Source organism: Rhinopithecus roxellana, chromosome 5, assembly GCF_007565055.1.
Source record: "Rhinopithecus roxellana isolate Shanxi Qingling chromosome 5, ASM756505v1, whole genome shotgun sequence".
NCBI lineage: Eukaryota > Metazoa > Chordata > Mammalia > Primates > Cercopithecidae > Rhinopithecus > Rhinopithecus roxellana.
Genome location: NC_044553.1, coordinates 121,149,912 through 121,173,348, shown reverse-complemented (window position 1 = coordinate 121,173,348; position 23,437 = coordinate 121,149,912). Strand labels below are relative to the sequence as shown.

At 45.4% G+C, this 23,437-nt stretch overlaps 2 protein-coding genes across 2 annotated transcripts; one reads left to right on the top strand and one right to left on the bottom strand.

The window, feature by feature from the left end:
• Positions 1 to 9,510: 9,510 nt before the first annotated feature.
• LOC104679279 (gamma-aminobutyric acid receptor-associated protein-like 3) lies at positions 9,511 to 11,388 on the bottom strand. Its single transcript, XM_010384799.2, has one exon. It carries the CDS (start codon positions 11,134 to 11,136, stop codon positions 10,783 to 10,785), a length of 354 nt encoding a protein of 117 aa, XP_010383101.2. The 5' UTR covers positions 11,137 to 11,388; the 3' UTR covers positions 9,511 to 10,782.
• A 2,502-nt stretch (positions 11,389 to 13,890) lies between these two features.
• Positions 13,891 to 23,095, top strand: ZNF774 (zinc finger protein 774). The gene is made up of 4 exons (XM_010384798.2): positions 13,891 to 14,057; positions 16,313 to 16,435; positions 20,463 to 20,569; positions 21,657 to 23,095. The coding sequence occupies exons 2-4, from the start codon at positions 16,332 to 16,334 to the stop codon at positions 22,895 to 22,897; spliced, it is 1,452 nt and encodes a 483-aa protein (XP_010383100.2). The 5' UTR covers positions 13,891 to 14,057; positions 16,313 to 16,331; the 3' UTR covers positions 22,898 to 23,095.
• The last annotated feature ends 342 nt before the right edge of the window (positions 23,096 to 23,437 follow it).

The following is a 23,437-nucleotide window of genomic DNA, read 5'->3' as shown; positions in this document are numbered from 1 at the left end:
TATTGGTCAAAGTTTGCCCCTCAGGGTGTCAACTCCTTTTAGCTTATGAGCTGAGCCGCCTGACTCCTCCAGCAGCCATGGAGAAAGCCAGAGCCCAAGACTATAGCCAAGCATCAACCTGGAGGGTAAGCCACTGCACATCCGTGGGGTTTGAGATGGTCCACAGGGTCTCTCATATCAATAGCAACAGGAAACCCACATGGTAGGAGGACAGGAGCAGAGATGCTGGTACAAGGCCAGGGTGCTGTTGTGTCATGCCCTCATGTGACATGAGGAACCTCGAGTAACCAACACAGAGCAAGTCATTGCTAGAGTTCTGGCCAGCAAGGCAAGTGCAGGATTTGTAATGGCATGTAAAGTGAATCTGGTACAGGGCCAGGCTTGGTGGCTCATGCCCATAATCCCAGCACTTTGAGAAGCCGAGGCAGAAGGATCACTTGAGCCCAGGAGTTTGAGACCAGTCTGGATAACATAGAGAGACCCCCGTCTTTATAAAAAAAAAGATTTTTTAAATTAGCTAGGTGTGGTGGTGCATGTCTATAGCCCCAGCCACTCTAGGGCCTGAGGTGGGAGGATCATTTGAGCCCCAAACATTGAGGCTGCAGTGAGCCATAATCATGCCTTTGCACTTCAGCCTGGGTGACAGGGCAAGACTCTGTCTCAAAACAAACAAACAAACAAACAAAAAAAAAACAGAAAACAACAAAAAAACCAGTTTGGTACAGGTGGGAACATTGGCACATTGCACTCATTCTGAGATGGACATTTTATTACCATTTTTTTTCTTTGAGTTGGAGTCTTGCTCTGTCGCAGAGCCTAGAATACAGTCACGTGATCTCGTCTCACTGCAACCTCCACCTCCCTGGTTCAAGCGATTCTCCCACCTCAGCCTCCCGAGTAGCTGGGATTACAGGCACCCGCCACTATGCCTGGCTATTTTTTGTATTTTTAGTAGAGACAGGTTTCACCATGTTAGTCAGGCTGGTTTCAAACTCCTGACCTCAGGTGATCCGCCCATCTCAGCCTCCCAAAGTGCTGGGATCACAGGCGTAAGCCACCGCGCCCAGCCATTTTATTACCTTTTAACATCATCGAAATCAGGATTTATCTCACAATTGACAGAATGTCAGAGTTTAATTGGCAGTTTCGTTCCCTTTCTTGGTGGTACATAAGTGGCCTTCTAGATGAAATAAGGTAATGTATTTAGACTGATGTGTACCAACATGTCTCTTGATATCCTTGGCCCAGAAATGTTCTCACAAAAGAGGCACTGCCCATCTCCTATGAGAAAGACCCACAATGGGGAAGAGCAACTGGCAAATTCGTAAGCCAGGGATGTTGCATTCCCATTGTCTATAACAAGCATTCATTACAATTACCATTAATATGACCACTTGTTGCTTATAGGTAGCGGTGTTGAAATGTTTGCTAATGTCAAGCCCAAGCTGTGAAACAAAAGTTCATTCATGCTTCATGATGAGTAATGGCTTTGGTTAAGTCAGAACTCAATGCTAAAAATCGATACCTCATTAGCCTTGATAAAGGAAGTGTAATGGGGTGTTTCAGCAGAGCCCAGGCTGGGAATCAGTTTGGTTGTATTTCGATCTGATGGGTCATGATGCCTTTGTGGATTTGTTTGCATAAATCATTATGTTCACAAATATGGTTAAATTAAAGAAGCAAGTTACTAAATAATATCAACACTATGAGTTCATTATTGCTTGTTTGAAAAAAAATGTGTATATGTATCAGTGTGTTTAACCAGTGTGTTCCAGGTTTATGTCTACATTGATATCTTAAATCACTGTGCTCTAAAATGTAGACTTTGGTGTCTAAATCTTCACCACTCAAAAGCGTTGTCCTTGAACCAGCAGTATCCCAAGCAACACCTGGGAAGTTGCTAGAAATGCACAATCTCAAGCCCCATCCTAGACTGGCTGAATCAGAATATGTATTTTTTTTTTTTTTTTTTTTTGAGACGGAGTCTCGCTGTGTCGCCCAGGCTGGAGTGCAGTGGCCGGATCTCAGCTCACTGCAAGCTCCGCCTCCCAGGTTCACGCCATTCTCCTGCCTCAGCCTCCCGAGTGGGACTACAGGCGCCCGCCACCACGTCCGGCTAATTTTTTTGTATTTTTTTTTAGTAGAGACGGGGTTTCACCATGGTAGCCAGGATGGTCTTGATCTCCTGACCTCGTGATCCACCCACCTCGGCCTCCCAAAGTGCTGGGATTACAGGCTTGAGCCACCGCGCCCGGCCCAGAATATGTATTTAAAATGCAAACTCCCACATTAACTGATGAATGGATAAACAAAAATGGTACATTCAGTTGGGTGCAGTGGCTCATGCCTGTGGTCCCAGCTACTCCAGAGACTGAGGCAGGAGGATCGCCTGAGCCCAGGAGTTTGAGACCAGTCTGGGCAACAGGGTGAGGCCTCACCTCTACTAAAAAAATACAAAAATTAGCCAGGTGTGGTGGCGCATGCCTCTGTAGTCCCAGCTACTTGGGGGATTGAGGTGGGAGGATCGCTTGAGCCCTGGAGGTTGAAACTGTGCATACTACAGTATGGAGAAACCTTGAAATGTTACACTACGTGAAACAAGCCAGACACAAAAGGCCACATGTGTGATTTCATTTGTGTAAAATGTCCAGAATAGGCAAAACCATAGAGACAGAAAGTAGAGTAGTGTTTGCCAAGGGCTGGGAGAAGGGGGTAATTGGGAAGCACTGCCAATGGGTACAGAGTTTCCTTTTGGGGTGATGGAAATGTTGTGGAATTAGATGCTGGTGATGATTGCGCAACATTAGGAATAAATTTAAAAACGCTGGGCTGGGTGCGGTGACTTACACTTGTAATCCCAGCACTTTGGGAGGCCGAGGCAGGCAGATCACTTGAGGTCACAAGTTCGAGACCAGCCTGGCCAACATGGTGAAACTCTGTTTCTATCAAAAACACAAAAATTAGCCGGGCATCATGGCACCTGCCTGTAATCCCAGCTACTCCGGAGACACAAGAATCCCTTGAACCCAGGAGGCAGAGGTTGCAGTGAGCCGAGATCGTGCCATTGCACTCCAGCCTGGGTGACGGAGTGACACTCCACCTCAAAAAAACAAACAAACAAACAAACAGAAAAAACAAAAAATAACACACTGAACTGTACACTTCAAAAATTTGAATTTTATCTTGTGAATTTTTTTTCTCAAAAAAATTAAAAAACAAAACCAACTTAGCATATTGCCTGGAAACTTTTAAAAATAGCATATTGCTTTCTTTTGTTCCCACAAAGGAGGAAAAGAAAATGCTGTGAAAGTCATCATATTCCAAAAAATTGCCATATGATATTTAATATTCCCTGAGTACTCAAAAATACTGTGGATTTATTTTGGATCATCCATGTAAGTGTAATGTACAAGGTTCCTTGAAAATATAATGCTGCTGCTAACGTCATTAAAAGTAAAAATGATCAAAGTAATAAAAGGTGTTCAAACGTTTTTTTTAAAAAAATGCAAGCTCCCCAGGTGTTTGAGAAGCAATTTGAGAAACACCATCTCCTTAACTACATGGCCTCAGTGTTCTTTCTCACCCTCATTCAGAAAATCCTTCCCTTTTCATTTGGGAATCTCCACAGGTGGCACATTTCGCATATGAAGCACATCCCCTGCCCTAGTCTGCAGCCTCCTCCACCTCCCCGCTGCCTGCGCTGCAGCAGTCCTGCTTAGCGGCGTGGCGCTACCATGGGGAGCCACCGTCAGCAACTGATTAGGACATGGCATTGCCTGGAACCAAGGTCTCACTCCTCTGTTCTCAGTTGCTGTCATGGGCTGGCAGAAGAAACCAGCTGACACCAGACTGTTCACCAGTGTCCTCTCTGCCTCCCTAGGCACCTCTGTACCAAAAATCTCCCCTCTCTTTAAACATAAAAGGGTTTACATTACAGGTTCATGCCTGTAATTCCTGTGATATGGGAGGCCGAGGCAGGAGGATCGCTTGAGCTCGGGAGTTGAAGGTTGCAATGAGCCGTGATCAATTTAAAAATTTTTAAAAAGAGATAAAGACACCAGATGTCAACACACATAGAGGATTCAAATGGAGTAGGGAAAGAAAGGAAGGAATCTCTCCCTCTCCCCAGAGATGTCTGAACTCTAGCTTCTGCTCAGAGACAATTTTCTATTGCACAGACTTGAAAGATATGTAACAATTTTTTTTTTCTTGAGATGGAGTCTCACTCTGTCACCCGGGCTGGAGTGCGGTGGCAAGGTCTCGGCTCACTGCAAACCTCCATCTCCCAGGTTCAAGCAATTCTCTTGCCTCAGACTCCCGAGTAGCTGGGATTACAGGTGCATGCCACCACACTAGGCTAATTTTTGTATTTTTATTTATTTATGTATTTATTTATTTATTTATTTTCTTGAGACAGGGTCTCAGACTCTGTCTCCCAGGCTGGAGTGCAGTGGTGTGATCTCGGCCACTGCAACCTCCACCTCCCAGGTTCAAGTGATTCTCCAGCCTCAGCCTTCTGAGTAGCTGGGATTATAGGCACCCACCACTACACCTGGCTAAGTTTTTTGTATTTGTAGTCGAAATGGGGTTTCACCATGTTGTCCAGGCTGAAGGTTTTGTATTTTTAGTAGAGACAGGGTTTCACCATGTTGGCCAGGCTGGTCTTGAACTTCTGACCCCAAATGATCTGCCCACCTAAGCCTCCCAAAGTGCTGGGATTACAGGGGTGAGCCACCGCCGTTATGTAACAAAATATTAATAGTGTTTTTGTACTGGACGGTAGGAATTTTCTCTTTATGTATCTGTATTTCTAATTTTATTTTTAAAAAGAATGTATATTATATAATCATAAAAATAAAGAAAAGTGTTTTGTTAGAGGAAATGAGAAACTCTCCGTGGTGATGGAATATGTGATTTCAACATGCATCTTTTTTTTTTTTTTTTTTTTAATTTTTAAAATTCCTCCTATTTAGGAGGAAGATAGGGTTTAGCAATGTGTTTTATTTTATTTTTTATGTTTTATTTTTTGAGAGGGAGTCCCACTGTGTCACCCAAGCTGGAGTGCAGTGGCACTATCCCGGCTCACTGCAACCTCCACCTCCCGGGTTTGAGCAATTCTCCTGCCTCAACCTCCCAAGTACCTGGGATTATGAGCTCCCACCAGCACGCCGGGCTAATCTTTTTTTTTTTTTTTTTTTTTTAGATGAAGTCTAGCTCTGTCGCCCAGGCTGGAGTGCAGTGACGTGATCTTGGTTCACTGCAACCTGCGCCTCCCAGGTTCAAGCGATTCTCCTGCCTCAGCCTCCTGAATAGCTGGGATTACAGGCATCCGCCACCATGCCTGGCTAATTTTTGTATTTTAGTAGAGACAGGGTTTCGCTGTGTTGGCCAGGCTGGTCTCGAACTCCTCAACTCATGATTGCCCTGCCTCGGCCTCCCAAAGTTCGGGGATTACAAGCATGAGCCACCACACCTGTCCTAATTTTTGTATTTTAGTAGAGACAGGGTTTTACCATGTTGGTCAGGCTGGTCTCAAACTTCTGATCGCAAATGATCTGACTGCCTCGGCCTCCCAAAGTGCTGGGATTACAGGCGTGAGCCATAGCGCCTTCAACAAGCATCTTGAAATAGAGAATTTCTGTCTTGCAAAAATTAGTGTATGAAGGTCACAAAGCCTTCCTCATACGGTTCACAGCACACAGAACAGTCTTTTTATAAAGGATGTGGGGTTGCAGAGACAGGAAACGAATTTGGTTCCCAGATCTTAGCAGGCATAGATGGGGAGGCCCTCCAGAAATCTACTCAGGCCTCCCTCCTGCAAATGTGGGCATGCTGACCCCTGTTATCTGTAAAGAGGGAGCTCTTAAGATAACTGTCCATTATCAAACCAATTGGTGATAATCCCTGCCTGAGCCTTTTAAATCACTTAGACCTAGACATTGAGTACTTTGTTTTGAATTTCTACCAAGAAGTTGAATGGGTTAATTATCCTGGAAGTGGTTCAGCTTAAAAGGGTTTGAGATAATTTTGCTATTTTGTTATTATTGGCAAGGATGAAAACCTCTCATTTTGTTTCTAATTTTATTCACTTTTGTGTGAATTATCTGGACTCTTTACAATGAATAATTTTAAACGGGTAATTCTAAAAACTAAAAACTGGTATTAAAAATTAATGTGTTCTTTAAGGAAGATTTAAAATACAGATGAGCAAAATGTATTCCTGTACTGTATTTATGTACATGTATATGTATATGTGTATACATATGCATGGATTCTTTTTTCAAACAAATGATGATGCATTAGTGGGAAATGTTTGAATTGCAAGTGCCTGGACTTCACCACTCAAACTATCTTAGGCAAGAAGGGAATATTTATTGACTCATAAAACAAACTTCAGGAAAATTCAGAGTTATTTCTGGCTACAGTGACCCAGGACTCAAAATGCTCTTAAAAGTTTTCTAGCTTCTGCCCTCTGCTTCCCTCTCTCTGCCTTCGTCTCATTCTCTTGGAACGCAGTTCAGCTGGCAGGAAATATGGCTGCCATGGCCTACAGACTCACATCTTACCATCTTTACTTCCGGAAAGGAACAGGTCCTTTTCCTTTGGTTCCAGCTTACAAAGTCCCAGGAAAGGTCCCTGATAGGCTCAGCATGAGTCATCTGTGCTCTTCTTGACAAATCATTTTGGGCCAGATAGCACAGTTCTGCCGTCAGCTTGGTTTGGGTTGAGTGCTCATGTCCAAACCAGACCCTGTGATGGAGAGGAAGGATCAAGTAAGCAGATGGCAGCTCCCATCTGAACTATGCATGGGGTGCTGTTCTGTAAAGAAAAATCAGGTGCTATTTCCCCTAGAAAGATAGTGTGCTGGTAGACAAGTGACAGATATTCACCAGATGCAAATGGAATCATATTTCACATGTGTTTTGCCACACACTTTTTTACATCTTTCATTTATCTATGTTCGATGACATAATTTCAGTGATAATAACATTTAATGACAGAGCAATATTCTATTCTGGAATACAGCCATGATGACTGGAAGTGACCATGAGGACAAGAGCCACCCACCAAGGTTGACAGAGCAGGAAGACAGAGAACACCCAGGTCCTTGACAGCATCCTGGAGTTGCTTCACTAGACATGTATTAGTAATCTCTAGATTTTTTTTTTTTTTTTTTCTGAGACAGAGTCTCTCTCTGTCATCCAGACTGGAGTGCAGTGGCACAATCTTGGCTCACTGCAACCTCTACCTCCCAGGTTCAAGCGATTCTCGTGCCTCAGCCTCCTGAGTAGCTGGGATTACAGGCATGCGCCACCATGGCCAGCTAACTTTTTTGTATTTTTAGTAGAGACAGGGTTTTGCCATGTTGTCCAGGCTGGTCTCAATCTCCTGGCCTCAAGTTACCCACCACTTCGGCCTCTCAGATTGCTGGGATTACAGGTGCGAGCCACTGCGACCAGCCTTTCTCGACTTCTTGATACGTGAGAAAAATAATCCCTGATTTGGATAAACCACAGTAGTCAAGTTTCTCTTGCATATGGACAAGTGCAGTTCCCAATATATACACTTCTTGACAGCCTTGCATGATTAAAGGTAGGCCAGGGAAATTAACATCAATGGGAAAGCTAGGGAAGGGTAATGATAGGAACCCCAGAGAGGTTGAAGGGAAGCTGAAATAAAGGACCTTGTAGCCTACTTCTTTTTTGAAGTGTTGAAGGAAACTGACCCATAGAGCATCCTGGAGCCAACATTCGGTGGTTGCAACAGAGTAGAACTGGCATTCATAGCTGAATTGGGTAGCAAGAAGGTAAGACGTAGTACCCAAGACTTCGATCCTATGTAGCATGAAGGGTTGCAGAAGTCTCTAAGGCTCCTAGTTTGAGTAATGGGATCATCTCCCCCGTTCCCCATACATAGAGATCTTTACTGTAAGTTTCCTTAAAGAGCTGTCATAGGAGCATGACAGAGTACATCAAGGACAATGTCCTAAAGTCCTCTGTAGTCCCTGTGGTAGTCAACCTCCAGGGTGGCCCACTATGATGGTTAATTTTAGGTGTCAGTTGGGTGTGGTGGTTCAAGCCTGTAATCCCAGCACTTCGGGAGACTGAGGCAGGAGGCTCACTTGAGCCCAGGAGTTCATGACCAGCCTCAGCAACATAGCAAGACCTCCTCTCTACAAAAAATTTTAAAATTTGCCAGGTGCAGTAGCACATGCCTGTAGTCCTAGCTGCTTGGGAGGCTGAGGTGGGAGGATCACTTGAACCTGGGAGTTTGAGGCTGCCGTGAACTATGATCACACCACTGCATGGAAGCCTGGGTAACAGAGTGAGACCCTGTCTCTAAAAAAAAGTTTTAGGTGTCAACTTGACTAGATTAAGGAATACCCAGATAGCTGAGAAAGCATTATTTATGGTTATGTCTGTAAGTATGTTTGGAAGAGATCGGCATTTAAATCAGTAGACTGATAAGGAAGATCTGCCCTCACCCAGGGTAGATGGTACCATCCAGTCAGCTGAGAGCCCAGATAGTGCAAAAGGACAGATGAAAGGCGAATTTTCTCTCTCTTTCTTCTGAGCTAGGACACCCTTCTCCTGATCTCAGACATTAGAACTCCAGGTTCTTCAGCCTTCAGACTTCAGGACTTGCACCAGCAGCCCCTCAAGTTCTTGGGCCTTTGAACTTAAACGGACTCATACTACTGGCTTCCCTGGTTCTCTATATCTATATATCCTATTGGTTCTGTCTCTCTGGAGAACTCTGACTAATACACCCACTATGATCCTTGCCTCTAAGTATTCACACCTTTGTGTAGTCCCCTCACACACTGTACCAGGGTTGGTCTGTGTGACCAAAAGAGTATGGCAGAAATGATGGTCTATCACTTCCAAGGTTAGAATGCAGCTTCTGCTTCTTTCTGTCTTAATCACTCACCCTGGGGAAGCCAGCTGACACATTGGGAGGAGAAGCTACAGGTGAGGAAACAGTCACATGAGGGAGATTGGCAGCAAGCAGATCATCTGGCCCCAGTCAAGCCTTCAGATGACTGTAGTCCCAGCCAGTGTCTAGACTGCAACTTTGTGAGAGACCTTCAGAGATACTCACCTAGGCTGTTCCAGATTCCTAATCTGTTGATTAAATAAATCAAATATAAATCAAATCAAATCAAATATAAATAAATCAAATATAAATTTAAAAAATATTTTTTTTGAGACAGGGTTTCACTCTGTCTTCCAGGCTAGAGTGCAGTGGTGCCATCCTGGCTTACTGCAGCCTCAGTCTCCCCAGGCTCAAGTGATCCTCTTACCTCAGTCTCCCAGGTAGCCGAGACTACAGGTACGCATCACCAAGCCCAGCTGATTTTTTTATTTTTAGTAGAGACGAGGCCTTGCTATGTTGCCCAGGCTGGTCTTGAACTCCTGGGCTCAAGTAATCCTCCTGCCTCAGCTTCCCAAAGTGCTGGGATTATAGGCCTAATCCACTGCACCTGGCACATGTTTTGTTTTGTTTTTTAAGGTAAGCAATTATTTTATTTCCTTGGCCTGATGGCATTGACTTCATTACACAAGAACTTGCAGCTGACAGAACTGACACACAGATTTCCCCCAAGAGGAAGAACCCTTTTCATTTGCAGAGATGAATTGAAATGTCATGTCTGAGTGCAATTCCTGCTCCCCACTCCCACCCCAAAAACCCGAAAAGTGATAACAAATCAATAAATCAGTAAAATTCCCATGATTTACTAAAAGTCATCCCTGCAAACCTTTCTAACTAGCAGCTGCAGTGGATAACCAAGAAGGGAAGCAGCTGGCCATCACATAGTATTTCTGTGAGTGTGAGACTGAAGGGACAGTGGCATGGGAGCAAGAATCCTGAATGACTGAGAGGTGTAGATAATCTACCTTACTTCATACCTGCCCCTTCCCTACATAAGACATCTCTGTCCTGATACATGGAAAATACTAGAGAAGATGCTAGGAGTGGTTTTATTCTGCAATTGGAAATGCCTGAAGCTTATTAAATTCCAAGGTAGGGGTGATAGAAGGAGCACCAAAGAGAAAGAACAGTTTAGACAGAGATGCTCAACACTCTGTCAATTCCAGTTTAATGCTATTTAATAACAAAACTGTCTTCTTAATCATAACCACCCTCATGCCTAACCCCTATTTTCCAAAAATAAGAGATCCCTGTCTAAATTTCTGGGTTGATGTCTACTGCCACCCCTGGGGTGGCACTGCGTTTGTGAGATTTTAACTGGGATGGGAGAAAAGAAGTGTGGGACAGGGAAGATCAGGGGCCACGATGCATCCATTACAGTGGGTCTTTTTTGGTTCCCAGGTATGGTCCACTACCACAAGTCCCCTTTCCCTACCTGTCTTGTGCAACTGTCAAAAATAGAATCTCTGCCCAAAGAGAAGGGAGTACAGGGAGTTGCTGCTGGACTGCCATCATCTCTGACCCCAACTTGTCCACTTCCTGACCCTTCCATGAAATTGCACAAAAATTAAATCTCAGGAATGCTGTAAAATTACATCATCCCCATTCCTCTATCAAAGCCAATGCAACAGCTCTGTCCTGATAAGCTTTCTTCCTGAGCTGAGGAAGCAGCAAAAAATATCAATTAAGCATGTGAAAATGTGATGACGGTGTGTGTGGTGTAGTTTCTAGATGTCTTCACCTTCTGTCTTCTCGCGGTGGGAGCCGCCCTCTCTTTCCCCAAGTCGCGCATACACCCCTCCCCTACCCCCAAGTCCAGATGCTTCCATCTGCTGGGCTTCCAACCACTCATTTCCCATAGACACTCTCATTACTGTAGGCCACATACAGAAAATCATCTTCCTCATGACTGTCCTCATACAGTTGGCCCACGGTAGCACTAGTGGGAGGGATTGTGTTGTTGACAAAGAAGAATAAGGCGCCCTCAGGTCTCAGGTGGATTCTCTTCCAGATTAAGAAGTAGAACTGGCCATTGGTAAGGTCGGAGGGCACTAGGTACTTCCTCTTGTCCAGATCAGGCACCCTGGCTTTTGGAGCCTTCTCTACAATCACAGGGACCCTGTCCGGATATTTCTTCCGGATATTTTCTGCTTCCCTTTTCCGATACTCAAAGGGATGGTCCTCTTTGTACTGGAAATTCATGATGAATCACATGGCTTCCGAGATCCCCGCGCAGGGCCTGCCTTCTTCGCCACTGACCGCAGGCCGCGTCCCGCTCCCTCCGCTGACGTGTGCTCAGAATAGGGGCAGAAATGTCTGCTTCTGGGTCAACAGCGCTGGTCCGAGTGTGCGGGCGGGCGGGCGGGCGGAAGGCGGGGTGGGAGGGGGACCTCAGGTGCTCCTGCCTGGAGGTAGAGGAAAGCCAGGTGGAGAAATACTGGCGGCTTTTCCGAACAGCTGGGAGCACAAAAACCAAATATTTGGTTTTTCAACCCAATAAATTTGGGGGTAATTTGTTACACAGCAACAGATAATGATAGACTCTCTCTTTTAAAAAAAAAATCAGTTCTGAGCCGGGCGCGGTGGCTCAAGCCTGTAATCCCAGCACTTTGGGAGGCCGAGACGGGCAGATCACGAGGTCAGGAGATTGAGACCATCCTGGCTAACACGGTGAAACCCCGTCTCTACTAAAAAAAATACAAAAAAAAAAAAAAAAAAAAAAAACTAGCAGGGCGAGGTGGCAGGCGCCTGTAGTCCCAGCTACTCGGGAGGCTGAGGCAGGAGAATGGCGTGAACCTGGGAGGCGGAGCTTGCAGTGAGCTGAGATCTGGCCACTGCACTCCAGCCTGGGCGACAGAGCTGGACGCCGTCTCAAAAAAAAAAAAAAAAATCAGTTCTGGCCGGGTGCGATGGCTCACGCCTGTCACCGCAGCACTTTGGGAGGCCGAGGAAGGCCTGAGGTCAGGAGTTCGAGTCCAGCCTTGCCAACATGGTGAAAACCCGTCTCTACTAAAGATACAAAAAATTAGCCGGCGTGGTGGTGCACGCCTGTAATCCTAGCTACTTGGGAGGCTGAGGCAGGAGAATTGCTTGAACCCAGGAGGCGGAGGTTGCAGTGAGCTGCAGTCGCGCCATTGTACTCCAGCCTGGGCGACAGGGCAAGACTCAGTCTCAAAAAATAAAATAAAATAAATAAAATAAAATAAATTCAGTTCTATTAACTGCTGAAGTCTTTCTCTGTTTTCATGCTCCTTGAAGTCCTTTCACAGTTTTTCCTCACTCCTCTATGCCTCCTCTCGGCCACGCCCTTTAGCACCCAACCCCCAAGAGGTCATGATCGTCTCTTCAGGTGGCCATTGCGGGTACATGATTGGTTTCCTGCACTGACTGCTCTTGTCATGAGACCAAACTTCCTTTCTGTCACTCCCCACACACCTGATCATTGTGAACAAACCGCTGCGAGAACAAGGTAAGGCAGAAGAAACAGAAGCTGGAGAGAGTGACAGGGGATAGCCACCAGCCAGATTCTGTGACTCTTCATTCATCTCCCCACTCCAGTCCCAGATTGAAGAGTAATCTTCATGATCTCCCTGATGGCAAAATGCTAGAAAGACTTACCGAGGGGCCTGAAGATGCCTTCAGTTCTCCAGGTCCTGAACTCTGTTCCAGTTACAGAAGGCCTGGCAATCCCTAGGTTTCCTGGGCATTCCTTTGTTACTGAGCTCCTCTGGGATTTCCATTTTCCTCATTTTCATCTGACTAAATCTAACTACATCTAACTACCTCTGCTAACTAGATATTTGTTCACAGTCGACAGAGTTTCTGAAAATGCAATGTAGTTATCTTGCAGATGACTACAATTGTAGCAAAATAAGGAAGATGCAACTGGCTATATGAAAAAAAAGACAAAATATTACTTAGGATTTTGATACCTTTTATGGTTTATCTCCCATTTTGGCCTGTGAACTTCATGAAGGTAACGGTTATGTATGATTCCCGAGTAACCACAGTTCCCAGGACGATCTTGAGTATAGAATGTTCCCAATAAATATCCACTGGGAAATGCACCCTATTTTTGTTGAAGGAATGGTGGAATTAGCATCAAAGGGATCTTCAACATTAACTCTATGGCTGGCAATTCTAAGCGTTTTATAGTACATCACAAAATGTTCTTTCTTTTTCTAAATTGCACTGAATCAACAAACGGAGTAGACAGGCACATTTTCTTCACTTTAAGGAAAGACGTTATTATTTTTTAGCTAGGGGCCGACCCAAAGTGACCACTGGCTTTCACATGAGACTCAGGAGCCTCCCCAGTTTGAAGCCCAATATCACATTTCCCAGAATACTTGATGCCTTCGCCCGCCTCCTCTGGCTATCAACCAGACGGAAAGGGGATGCGCCTGGGAGTTTGATGCCAAGGGAAGGATGCGGAATGTCTGTTTTCTCCTAAGGGCTTCTGCTGGGCCTTTCTTATGTCCAGTTTGAGTTGGTCTGGGACCCGGTCTCCGCAAACGCCCTGCAGGCTCCGGTCGCCGGGGATGAGGTGGAAGACTGAGCAGAAGAGAGGCTGCAAAGGCCAGAGGGCTGAGCTGCTCTGCGCTGGGGAGGGGCGAGGTGCCAGAGCGCGGGAGACCTCACGGTGGGCACCAGGCTGCTCCGCGGTAGGTGGGTGAGGCCAGGAGATTCACATCAGCAGATGCCACAGTGAGGGTACAGCATTTAGATCCCTTGGCTCCAAACAGGCGGTTCCTGGGGGCCGGTAGCTGGGGAATTGGGTTTACCATTTTTCAACGCTTGGAACTGGACATCCACGGCTCCGAGTCCTTTGAGGTCTTGCTCGGGACTACGTTTCCCAGAAGGGTAGGCGGTAATTGATAGCTCTGACAGCCTATGGACAGAGAAAAATTCTAGCCATGGAAACTGAAAAGCCAATAGCAAGAGGACAGGGGCGGTACTTTCCGGCTGCGAGCTGTCGAAGCCGGAGTCACACCTGTGTCCCCACAGCCCTGTCACGAATCCCAGTCGGGTTCTGGGAGGGACCGCCTCGGGGTTGCGGGCCGGGTGCGGCTCGGCGGTGGAGGACTCACTTCCTGCTCCATCCCCGGCTGGGCCCTGGGGCGGTGAGTGATCCAAGGAGGGAGACGGCGGCAGCAGCAGCGCGCTGCTGAGGGGCGTGGAGGGGGCTCGCCCGCCACCCAGACGTTTTCTCAGTGGGGTTCCCGCGCTGGCCTTTGGGAGCCCCCGGGGCTTGCTGGGGTGTGGGAGAGGTAGCTGTGGTCTCTATACCGTCGTCGAGATAAGTCATTCTCTTAATCAGTTTTCTTGCTTCTCGATGGTGGACCCCGGGTTTCAGCTGATCTGCTACCCTCTGACCACCGCACCCTGGTTAGGGCCCCAGCACCGAGAAGAAGAACGGGGTTCAGCCCCAAGCGTGCAGTCATGTTCCTATTAATAAACCCGGTGAACGCACTGGAGCTTCTCACAGTGGCACTTAGTCACAGCCCCTCAGAGCTGTGGGGCCTTTGAGGTCACCTGCGCATGGGGAAAGGGATGGGCTGGGAAACAGGGTTTCTATAACCGTGGCTAAGAAGTCTCCAGCAAGGGGGCCCTGCAGCTGTGTTTTGTAATGAATGTAGAAATAAAAATTATACTAAAAACTCTTTTTTTTTTTTTCCTTTTTCTTCTTCTACTTTTTTTTTTTTTTTTAGAAGGGATTTCGCTCTTGTTGCCCAGGCTGGAATGCAACGGTGCTATCTCCGTTCACTGTAGTCCCAGCCTCCCAGGTTCAAGTGATTCTCCTGCCGCAGCCTCTCGAGTAGTTGGTATTACAGGTGTGCGCCACCACACCCGGCTAATTTTGTATTCTTAGTAGAGACAGGGTTTCACCATGTTGGCCAGGTTGATCTCGAACTCCTGACCCCAGGTGATCTGCCCATCTCGTCCTCCCAAAGTGCTGGAATTACAGTCATGAGCCACAGCACCCGACCAATACTCAAAACTGTTATTACCATTTTTACTTTCTAATTACATTATTGTTGTTTGTTAAAGTTTTAAACCAGAGCGATGGCTTTTAGATCCTTAAAAACTCAATACTTTATAAATGACCAATAATAATGTCTGTAAATACATAAATATTTCCCCCAAAAGTGTGTGTGTGTGTGTCTGTGTGTCTGTGTCTGTATCTGTGTTCCAGTAGTAAATAGGTGCTTTGTAGTGAGACAAAAGATGTGAAAGAGTAAAACTTCTTCACCCTAGTCTGATCCTTCCTCCCCTGAAATGCAATACTCTTTGTAGTGGGTGGTCATGCTGGCTGCAATTTTTTTTTTTTTTTTTTTTAAGGGAGAGACAGGGGCTCACTCTGTTGCTAGGCTGGAGTGCATGGAGTGCAGTGGCGCCATCATAGCTCACTGCAGCCTTGAACCCCTGGGCTGAAGTGATCCTCCCACCTCAGCCTCCTGAGTAGCTGGGACCACAAGTGCATGCCACCATGCCTGGCTGATTTTTAAAAGTTCTTTGTAGAGAAATGGGTCTCAATATGTTGCTGAGGCTGGTGTATTGGAAACTTTTTAAGGGAAAAAACATTATCTTAATTTCTTTGTGACTCCTATGCCTGGCAACATATTGATTGTTGAATAAATTACTGATCCATCCAGTAGTTGACTCTGACTATCCTCCAAAAAGTAATGTTTTTCATGATATTGCTGTCAATTTATTAATATATTAATGATTGGTTTCAGCCCCTAAGAGTTATGTTTTGTGCTTATCCCCATTGACTTTAACTTATTTTTACAACCTATCCATGTCTTTTTGAAAAAAAAAAACATGGCTTTTTCGGTCTTATTTCTGACTCCATTAAGATCTTGAAATAGAATGGTATCCAACACAGTTCCCTTTGGGGTTCTGCATAATCTATCCCTTGAGGTTGACCCCAAATCTGCAAGCCAAGAAGTCGGCTGTTCTCATAACTAATATGAGTATAGTTAAGTCCACAATTTCGTTTGCTGAGGAAAATGAAGTTGGGGAGAATCAAAACTTTCCAGAAATCAAATTATACCTACCAACTCTCTCCTTTGTTTACCTTGTTCATCGTGGACAATTTTTTCCTCAAAAAGTTAATGTATCTAAAAGACTGGGTTCTGTCAATGAGTTTGGGAGGCCTAGGCCTCACTTAGTAATGGGAAAGTTGGCTAGGAGAAGACGTATGTAAAAACAGACTAAGAAAAGCAACCCTCTGTAGTTGACAGAATTTACCTCAGGACCATTCTGATCAGGTGTAGGGGGTTGTTTGTGTACACTGATGGCCATTTTTTGGCTTTCAGATAATGGTGAGAATACCTAGGGAGCTACTGATGCATATTGATGTCTCTTGCTTTAGGAACTGATGACCCTTGATAATGTGGCTGGGGACTTCAGGGAAGAGTGGGTTGCCTGGACACTGCTTAGAGAATCCTCTTCAGGAATGCCACCCAGCACAGTTAGAAGAATGGGTTTTCAAAGGGTAAGAATGCTACTCTCCTTTATTTTATTTATTTATCTTGTTTTTTAGAGATGGGGTCTCGCTCTGTCATCCAGGCTGGAGTGCAGTGGCGTGATCTCGATTCACTGCAACCCTTGCCTCCTGGGCTCAAGCAATTCTCCCACCTCAACCTCCTGAGTAGCTGGGATCACAGGCATGTGCCACCATGCCCAGCTAATTTTTGGTGTTTTTAGTAGAGACAGGATTTTGCTATGTTGGCCAGGCTGATCTCAAACTCCTGAGCTCAAGCAATCCACTGCTTCTGCCTTCCAAAGTGCTGGGATTATGGGTGCCACCATGCCTGGCCACTATTCTCCTTTAATTTGAGACTTAGATAAAGGGCCCAGGTCTGAGTAGTCTCTGGTATGTTGGTGTCTTAGAGCTCCAGACCTCTGTAAGATTAATTGTTGCCTCCTTGGCAGAAAAAGAATTACGTCTTTATGCATTTTATGATTTGTAAACATCTTTGCTATTTATTGTCTTTTTAATACCTCATCATAACTTTTTGATATATGTATTACTATCCCCCTTTTCCAGCCTGGGTTGTCTCTCACCTCTGCCACTTAACTTTTGAGACTTTTGAGGTCTTTGTGGAAAAGGAGGTAATTTTTTCTGTCACTTAAAAACAGGCTGGGCACAGTGGCTCACACCTATAATCCCAGCACTTTGGTAGGCCGAGGTGGGTGGATCACAAGGTCAGGAGTTCAAGACCAGCCTGGCCAACATGATGAAACCCCGTCTCTACTAAAAATATAAAAATCAGCTGGGTGTGGTAGCAGGTGCCTGTAATCCCAGTTACTCTGGAGGCTGAGCAGGAGAATTGCTTGAACCTGGGAGGCGGAGGTTGCAGTCAGCCGAGACCGCACCATTGCACTCCAGTCTGGGCAATAGAGCAAGACTCTGTCTCAAAAAAACAAACCAACCAACCAAATACCTTCAATTACTCTTTCTCAGATATCCTGGCTACCCTTCCTCCTGCTTTACTCCATTTTTTTTTTTTTTTTTTTTTTGTGGCAGAGTCTCGCTCTGTCACCCAGGCTGTAGTGCTGTGGTGCGATCTCGGCTCACTGCAACCTCTGCCTCCTGGGTTCAAGTGATTCCTGGATAATTTTTTTGTATTTTTAGTAGAGATGGGTTATCTCCATGTGGGCCAGGTTGGTCTCAAACTCCTGACCTCAAGCGATCCGCTCACTTCGGCCTCCCAAAGTGCTGGGATTACAGGAGAGAGCCATAGCACTCTAATTTTTGTATTTTTAGTAGAGTCGAGGTTGCAACATGTTGGCCAGGCGGGTCTTGAACTCCTGACCTCAAGTGATCCACTGGCCTTGGCCTCCCAAAGTGCTGGGATTAGAGGCGTGAGCCACTGCACCTGGCCTACTTCATCTATTATACAAGTAACGTATACTCATTAAAGAAAAAGACAAGCAAAATGAAAACAAACATCATCCCTAATCCCACCACTGAAGAGTTACTATCCTACCAGCATTTTTCTAAGCATGTATACAATTTTAAAACAAGCACAAAAGGATAATATTGGTATTATACTGTACATTCAGCTGCACATTCTTTCTTCCATGTTGTATCATGAATATATTTTGACAACAATAAATATCTTTCTTTACATCACTTAAAATAACCACCTAGTATTTTGTTTTATGGAATACAATATTATTTTGTTGTTGAAGTCAAACATTAGATTGAACCATATATCTGACCTTTTTTTAACCTATAAAAATAGCAATTGCCTGAGCTACTCGGGAGGCTGAGGCAGGAGGATCCCTTGAGCACAGGAGTTCCAGGCTGCAGTGAGCTATATAATTATTCCTTTGTTGTGGCACATTTGGGTCATTTCTAAATTTTCACCAGGTTGTGTTAAACCTCTTTTAACTCATTTTTTAAAAGTGTTTTTCGAGACCATCCTGGCTAACACGGTGAAACCCCGTCTCTAAAAACTACAAAAAACTAGCCGGGCGACGTGGCGGCGCCTGTAGTCCCAGCTACCCGGGAGGCTGACGCAGGAGAATGGCGTGAACCCGGAAGGCGGAGCTTGCAGTGAGCTGAGATCCGGCCACAGCACTCCAGCCTGGGTGACAGAGCGAGACTCCGTCTCAAAAAAAATAAAATAAAATAAAATAAAATAAAATAAAATAAAGTGTTTTTTATTGAAGTATAATTTTATCATTTCCTTAGAATTCTCAGAATTAGAATTGGTAGGTCAAAGAACAGATACATTTCTAAGGTATTTAATACTTTGCAAAATGCCTTCCAAGAAGATCGAATCAATTGATTTATTCCCACAAACATTATATGAAAGTATCCATTTCTCTATATTCTACCTTTCACAGTGGGTATTATAATTTAAATAGTCTGGGCCTGGGTGTGGTGGTTCATGCCTATAATCCCAGCATTTTGGGAGGTTGAGGCAGGAGGATCACTTGAGCTCTGGAGTTCAAGACTAGCCTGGGCAACATAATGTCTCTACAAAAGTTACATTAACCAGGTGTAGGGGCTTGTGCCTGTGGTCCCAACTACTTGGGAGGCTGAAGTGAGAGAATCGCTTGAACCAGGAGTGCGAGGATGCAGTGAACTGTGATTGTACCAGTGCTCTCCAGCCTGGGTAACAAAGCAAGAGCCTGTCTCAAAAACGAACATGCATACAAAACACAAAAAAAGAGTCTGGGAAAAATAGCAATGATAGTTAACATTTATTGAAGTCTTTTTTTTTTTGGAGATGGAGTCTGTGTCGCCCAGGCTAGAATGCAGTGGTGCAATCTCAGCTCACTGCAACCTCCGCCTCCCAGGCTCAAGCAATTCCCATGCCTCAGCCTCCCAAGTAGATGAGATTACAGGTGTGCACTACCACATGTGGCTAATTTTTGTATTTTTAGTAGAGACAGGGTTTCTCCGTGTTGGCCAGGCTGGTCTTGAACTCCTAGCCTCAAGTGATCTACCTGCCTTGGCCTCCCAAAGTGCTGGGATTACAGGTGTGAGCTACTGCACCTGGCCAATGGATCTTATTGTTATCCCCTTTTTTTTTTTTTTTTTTCTTGTTGTTGTTGAGATGGAGTCTCACTCTGTAGCCCAGACTGGAGTGCAGTGGTGTGACCTCAGTTCACCACAACCTCTGCCTCCCAGGTTCAAGCGATTCTCCTGCCTCAGCCTCCCAAGTAACTGGGACTACAGGCCTGTGCCACCATGCCCAGCTAATTTTTAGTAGAGACGGGGTTTCACTATGTTGGCCAGGCTGGTCTCAAACTCCTGACCTCGTGATCCGCCTGCCTCGGCCTCCCAAAGTTCTGGGATTACAGGCGTGAGTCACTGTGCCCGGCCTCTTTTATTGATGAAGACATCGAGACACAGAGTTTAAGTAACTTTCTTAAGGCCACACAGCTTGTAAGAGGCAGGATTATGACTCAAACCCAGGCAGTGTGAATGCTAAGTTTGCACTCATTATCTCTACACTATATTGCCTCAGTGTATCATTGTTATAATGGAATTTCTTTGATTATAGTGAGGTTAAACATTTTTCATATATTTATAGGCTACTTAACAAGTGTTTATCTTTTTCTCATGGCTTTTTGACTGCTGCCATTCTGGGAAAATGTTAAAGCCCAACATTATAGTTAACTTCCTTCATTCTTTCAAAGGGTGAGGTCATGGCAGCTTTGTTTCTGATAAAATCCTCTCCGTATTTAACTTCAGCCTTGTGCCTTCAGAAATGGTTATTGTATTTACTTCAGAGTTTCTGTCAACTGAATCTGTTTTTTTGTTTGTTTTGTTTTTGTTTTGTTTTGTTTTTATGGGAGGAAAAGGGCTTTTTTTTCCTTAGTCTTTTGGGGAAATCACCCTGTTTTATCACTGTACCATGGCTGTACTTTTAATGAGACCAAATACATGTTAGAGTTTCCCTGGTGTTCTCTCATACCTAGGCAGGGAGTAGGGCTTGGATTTTGGTCAGGCCTTGTGTGATTGACTCAGACTCACATCCTATGTTTACATTCCTGTGTAGAATTTCCAGGCCTAGTGTAATCTCCCATTTGGAGCAGAAAGAAGAGCCATGGGTCCTACCACTCCAAAACTTTGAGGCGAGGAAGATCCTGAGGGAAAGCCACGCAGGTGAGATGTGAGTGCTCCCCAGTGGAAGGAAATCTAGCATTTCAGCCTTGTTTAGATGAAGAATTTGGAATGCCGCCCTAGAATTTTGTTCCTACTAGCAGACATTTAAATTTGACTTAATGGTCAGTAGTTAACTAAATAAAGTCTACATTTTGACTAAGCATTTCACTTTTGTCTAACCTATGTTTTTTTTTGAGATGGAGTCTCCCTCTGTCTCCCAGCCTGGAGTGCAGTGACACAATCTCTGCTCACAGCAACCTCCGCCTCCCAGGTTCAAGTGATTCTCCTGCCTCAGCCTCCTGAGTAGCTGGGACTATAGGCATCCGCCACCATGCCAAGCTAATTTTTGTTTTTTGTTTTTTTTTTTTTTTTTTTTTTTTTTGAGGCGGAGTCTTGCTCTGTCGCCCAGGCTGGAGTGCAGTGGCCGGATCTCAGCTCACTGCAAGCTCCGCCTCCCGGGTTCCCGCCATTCTCCTGCCTCAGCCTCCCAAGTAGCTGGGACTACAGGCGCCCGCCTCGTCACCCGGCTAGTTTTTTGTATTTTTAGTAGAGACGGGGTTTCACTGTGTTCGCCAGGATGGTCTCGATCTCCTGACCTTGTGATCCGCCCGTCTCGGCCTCCCAAAGTGCTGGGATTACAGGCTTGAGCCACCGCGCCCGGCTAATTTTTGTATTTTTAGTAGAGATAGAGTTTCACCACATTGGCCAGGTTGGTCTCGAACTCCTAACCTCAAGTGCTCTGCCTGCCTCGGCCTCCCAAAGTGCTGGGATTACAGGCGTAAGCCACCATGCCTGGCCTAAACCTATAATATCTTCTAAAGAAACCACCCAATATTAACAATATGTGGTCTTCACCTGAAGGATATCAAGATTCATCTGGCCATCTTAAAATTTAAAAAGTTTAGGAATTCATGTGTTCTGACAGCTCAATGAACCTCAATAAACTTTTCACAAAGTGAAAAGCAGAACGGTTGAATTAAGTGCAATCTGCTACAGAAACAGGGATTTTAATCTTTTTCACTGTTTTCTGATATTCCTTCCTGATAACTGATAACTTTATTCTCTGTTACTTACATTAATTTTTCAGACTTTGAGCATCAGGTGGCAAAGCTCAATCAGGACATTTCTGAAACAGCAGAACAATGTGGAACATCCTCAGAAAGAACCAATAAAGATCATTCTCATACTCTTAGTTGGGGAGGAAACTGGGAGCGAGGCCTAAAATTAGAAGGGCAACATGGAACCCTTCCAGGAGAGGACCAGCTGGAGCCCTTTTCACAGGAGAGGGATTTAAACAAGCTCCTAGATGGATATGTAGGAGAGAAGCCTATGTGTGCAGAATGCGGGAAAAGCTTTAACCAGAGTTCCTATCTCATAAGACACCTAAGAACCCACACTGGCGAGAGGCCCTATATGTGCACTGAGTGTGGGAAAGGCTTCAAACAGAGCTCAGACCTTGTCACCCATCGCAGAACACACACAGGAGAGAAGCCCTACCAATGCAAGGGGTGTGAGAAAAAATTCAGCGACAGCTCAACACTCATCAAACATCAGAGAACCCACACAGGGGAGAGACCCTATGAATGCCCAGAGTGTGGGAAGACTTTTGGGCGGAAGCCACACCTCATTATGCACCAAAGAACCCACACAGGCGAGAAGCCCTACACGTGCCTGGAATGTCACAAAAGCTTCAGTCGAAGCTCAAATTTCATCACTCACCAGAGGACCCACACAGGGGTGAAGCCTTACACGTGTAATGACTGTGGGGAGAGTTTTAGCCAGAGCTCGGATTTGATTAAGCACCAACGAACCCACACAGGAGAACGGCCCTTCAAATGCCCGGAGTGTGGGAAGGGCTTCAGAGATAGTTCTCATTTTGTAGCTCACATGAGTACTCATTCAGGAGAAAGACCTTTCAGTTGTCCTGACTGCCACAAAAGCTTCAGTCAGAGCTCACATTTAGTCGCGCACCAAAGAACACACACAGGTGAGAGACCTTTTAAGTGTGAAAACTGTGGGAAAGGATTCACTGACAGCTCCGCCCTCATTAAGCACCAACGAATCCACACAGGAGAAAGACCCTACAAATGTGGGGAGTGTGGGAAGAGCTTCAGTCAGAGCTCCCACTTTATTACCCATCAGAGAATCCACTTAGGAGACAGGCCCTATCGATGTCCTGAGTGTGGCAAGACCTTCAATCAGCGTTCCCATTTCCTCACACACCAGAGAACGCATACAGGAGAAAAACCTTTCCACTGTGGTAAATGTAACAAGAGCTTCCGTCAGAAAGCGCATCTTTTATGCCATCAAAACACCCATTTGGTTTAGGAAATAGTCTTTAGTGTTCTGCTGCTCCATTGCGAATTTTCATTGCTACTGTCTTCAAGCACCCCAAATAGAGAAAACCTGGGCATCAGAGGCTCAATTTAGGCCCTGATCTATCCTCCCTCTTTCTTGTCTATGTTATAACAGAGAGGATAAACTTAAAGGGACCAAATAACGGTCCGAATACAAAAGGCATTCCTTAGTGTGTGACTGACGCTTAGGGAAATGTGAGTTTAATAGTTGATGCTGGCCAGGCGTGGTGGCTTACGCTTGTAATCCCAGCACTTTTGGGAGGCCAAGGCGGATGGATCACTTGAGGTCAGGAATCTGAGACCAGCCTGGCTAACACGGTGAAACCCCGTCTCTACTAAAAATACAAAAACTTAGCCAGGCGTGGTGGCGGGCGCCTGTAGTCCCAGCTACTCGGGAGGCTGAGGCAGGAGAATGGTGTGAACCCAGGAGGCGGAGCTTGCAATGAGCCAAGATTGAGCCACTGCACTCCAGCCTGGGTGACAGAGTGAGACTATGTCTCAAAAAAAAAAA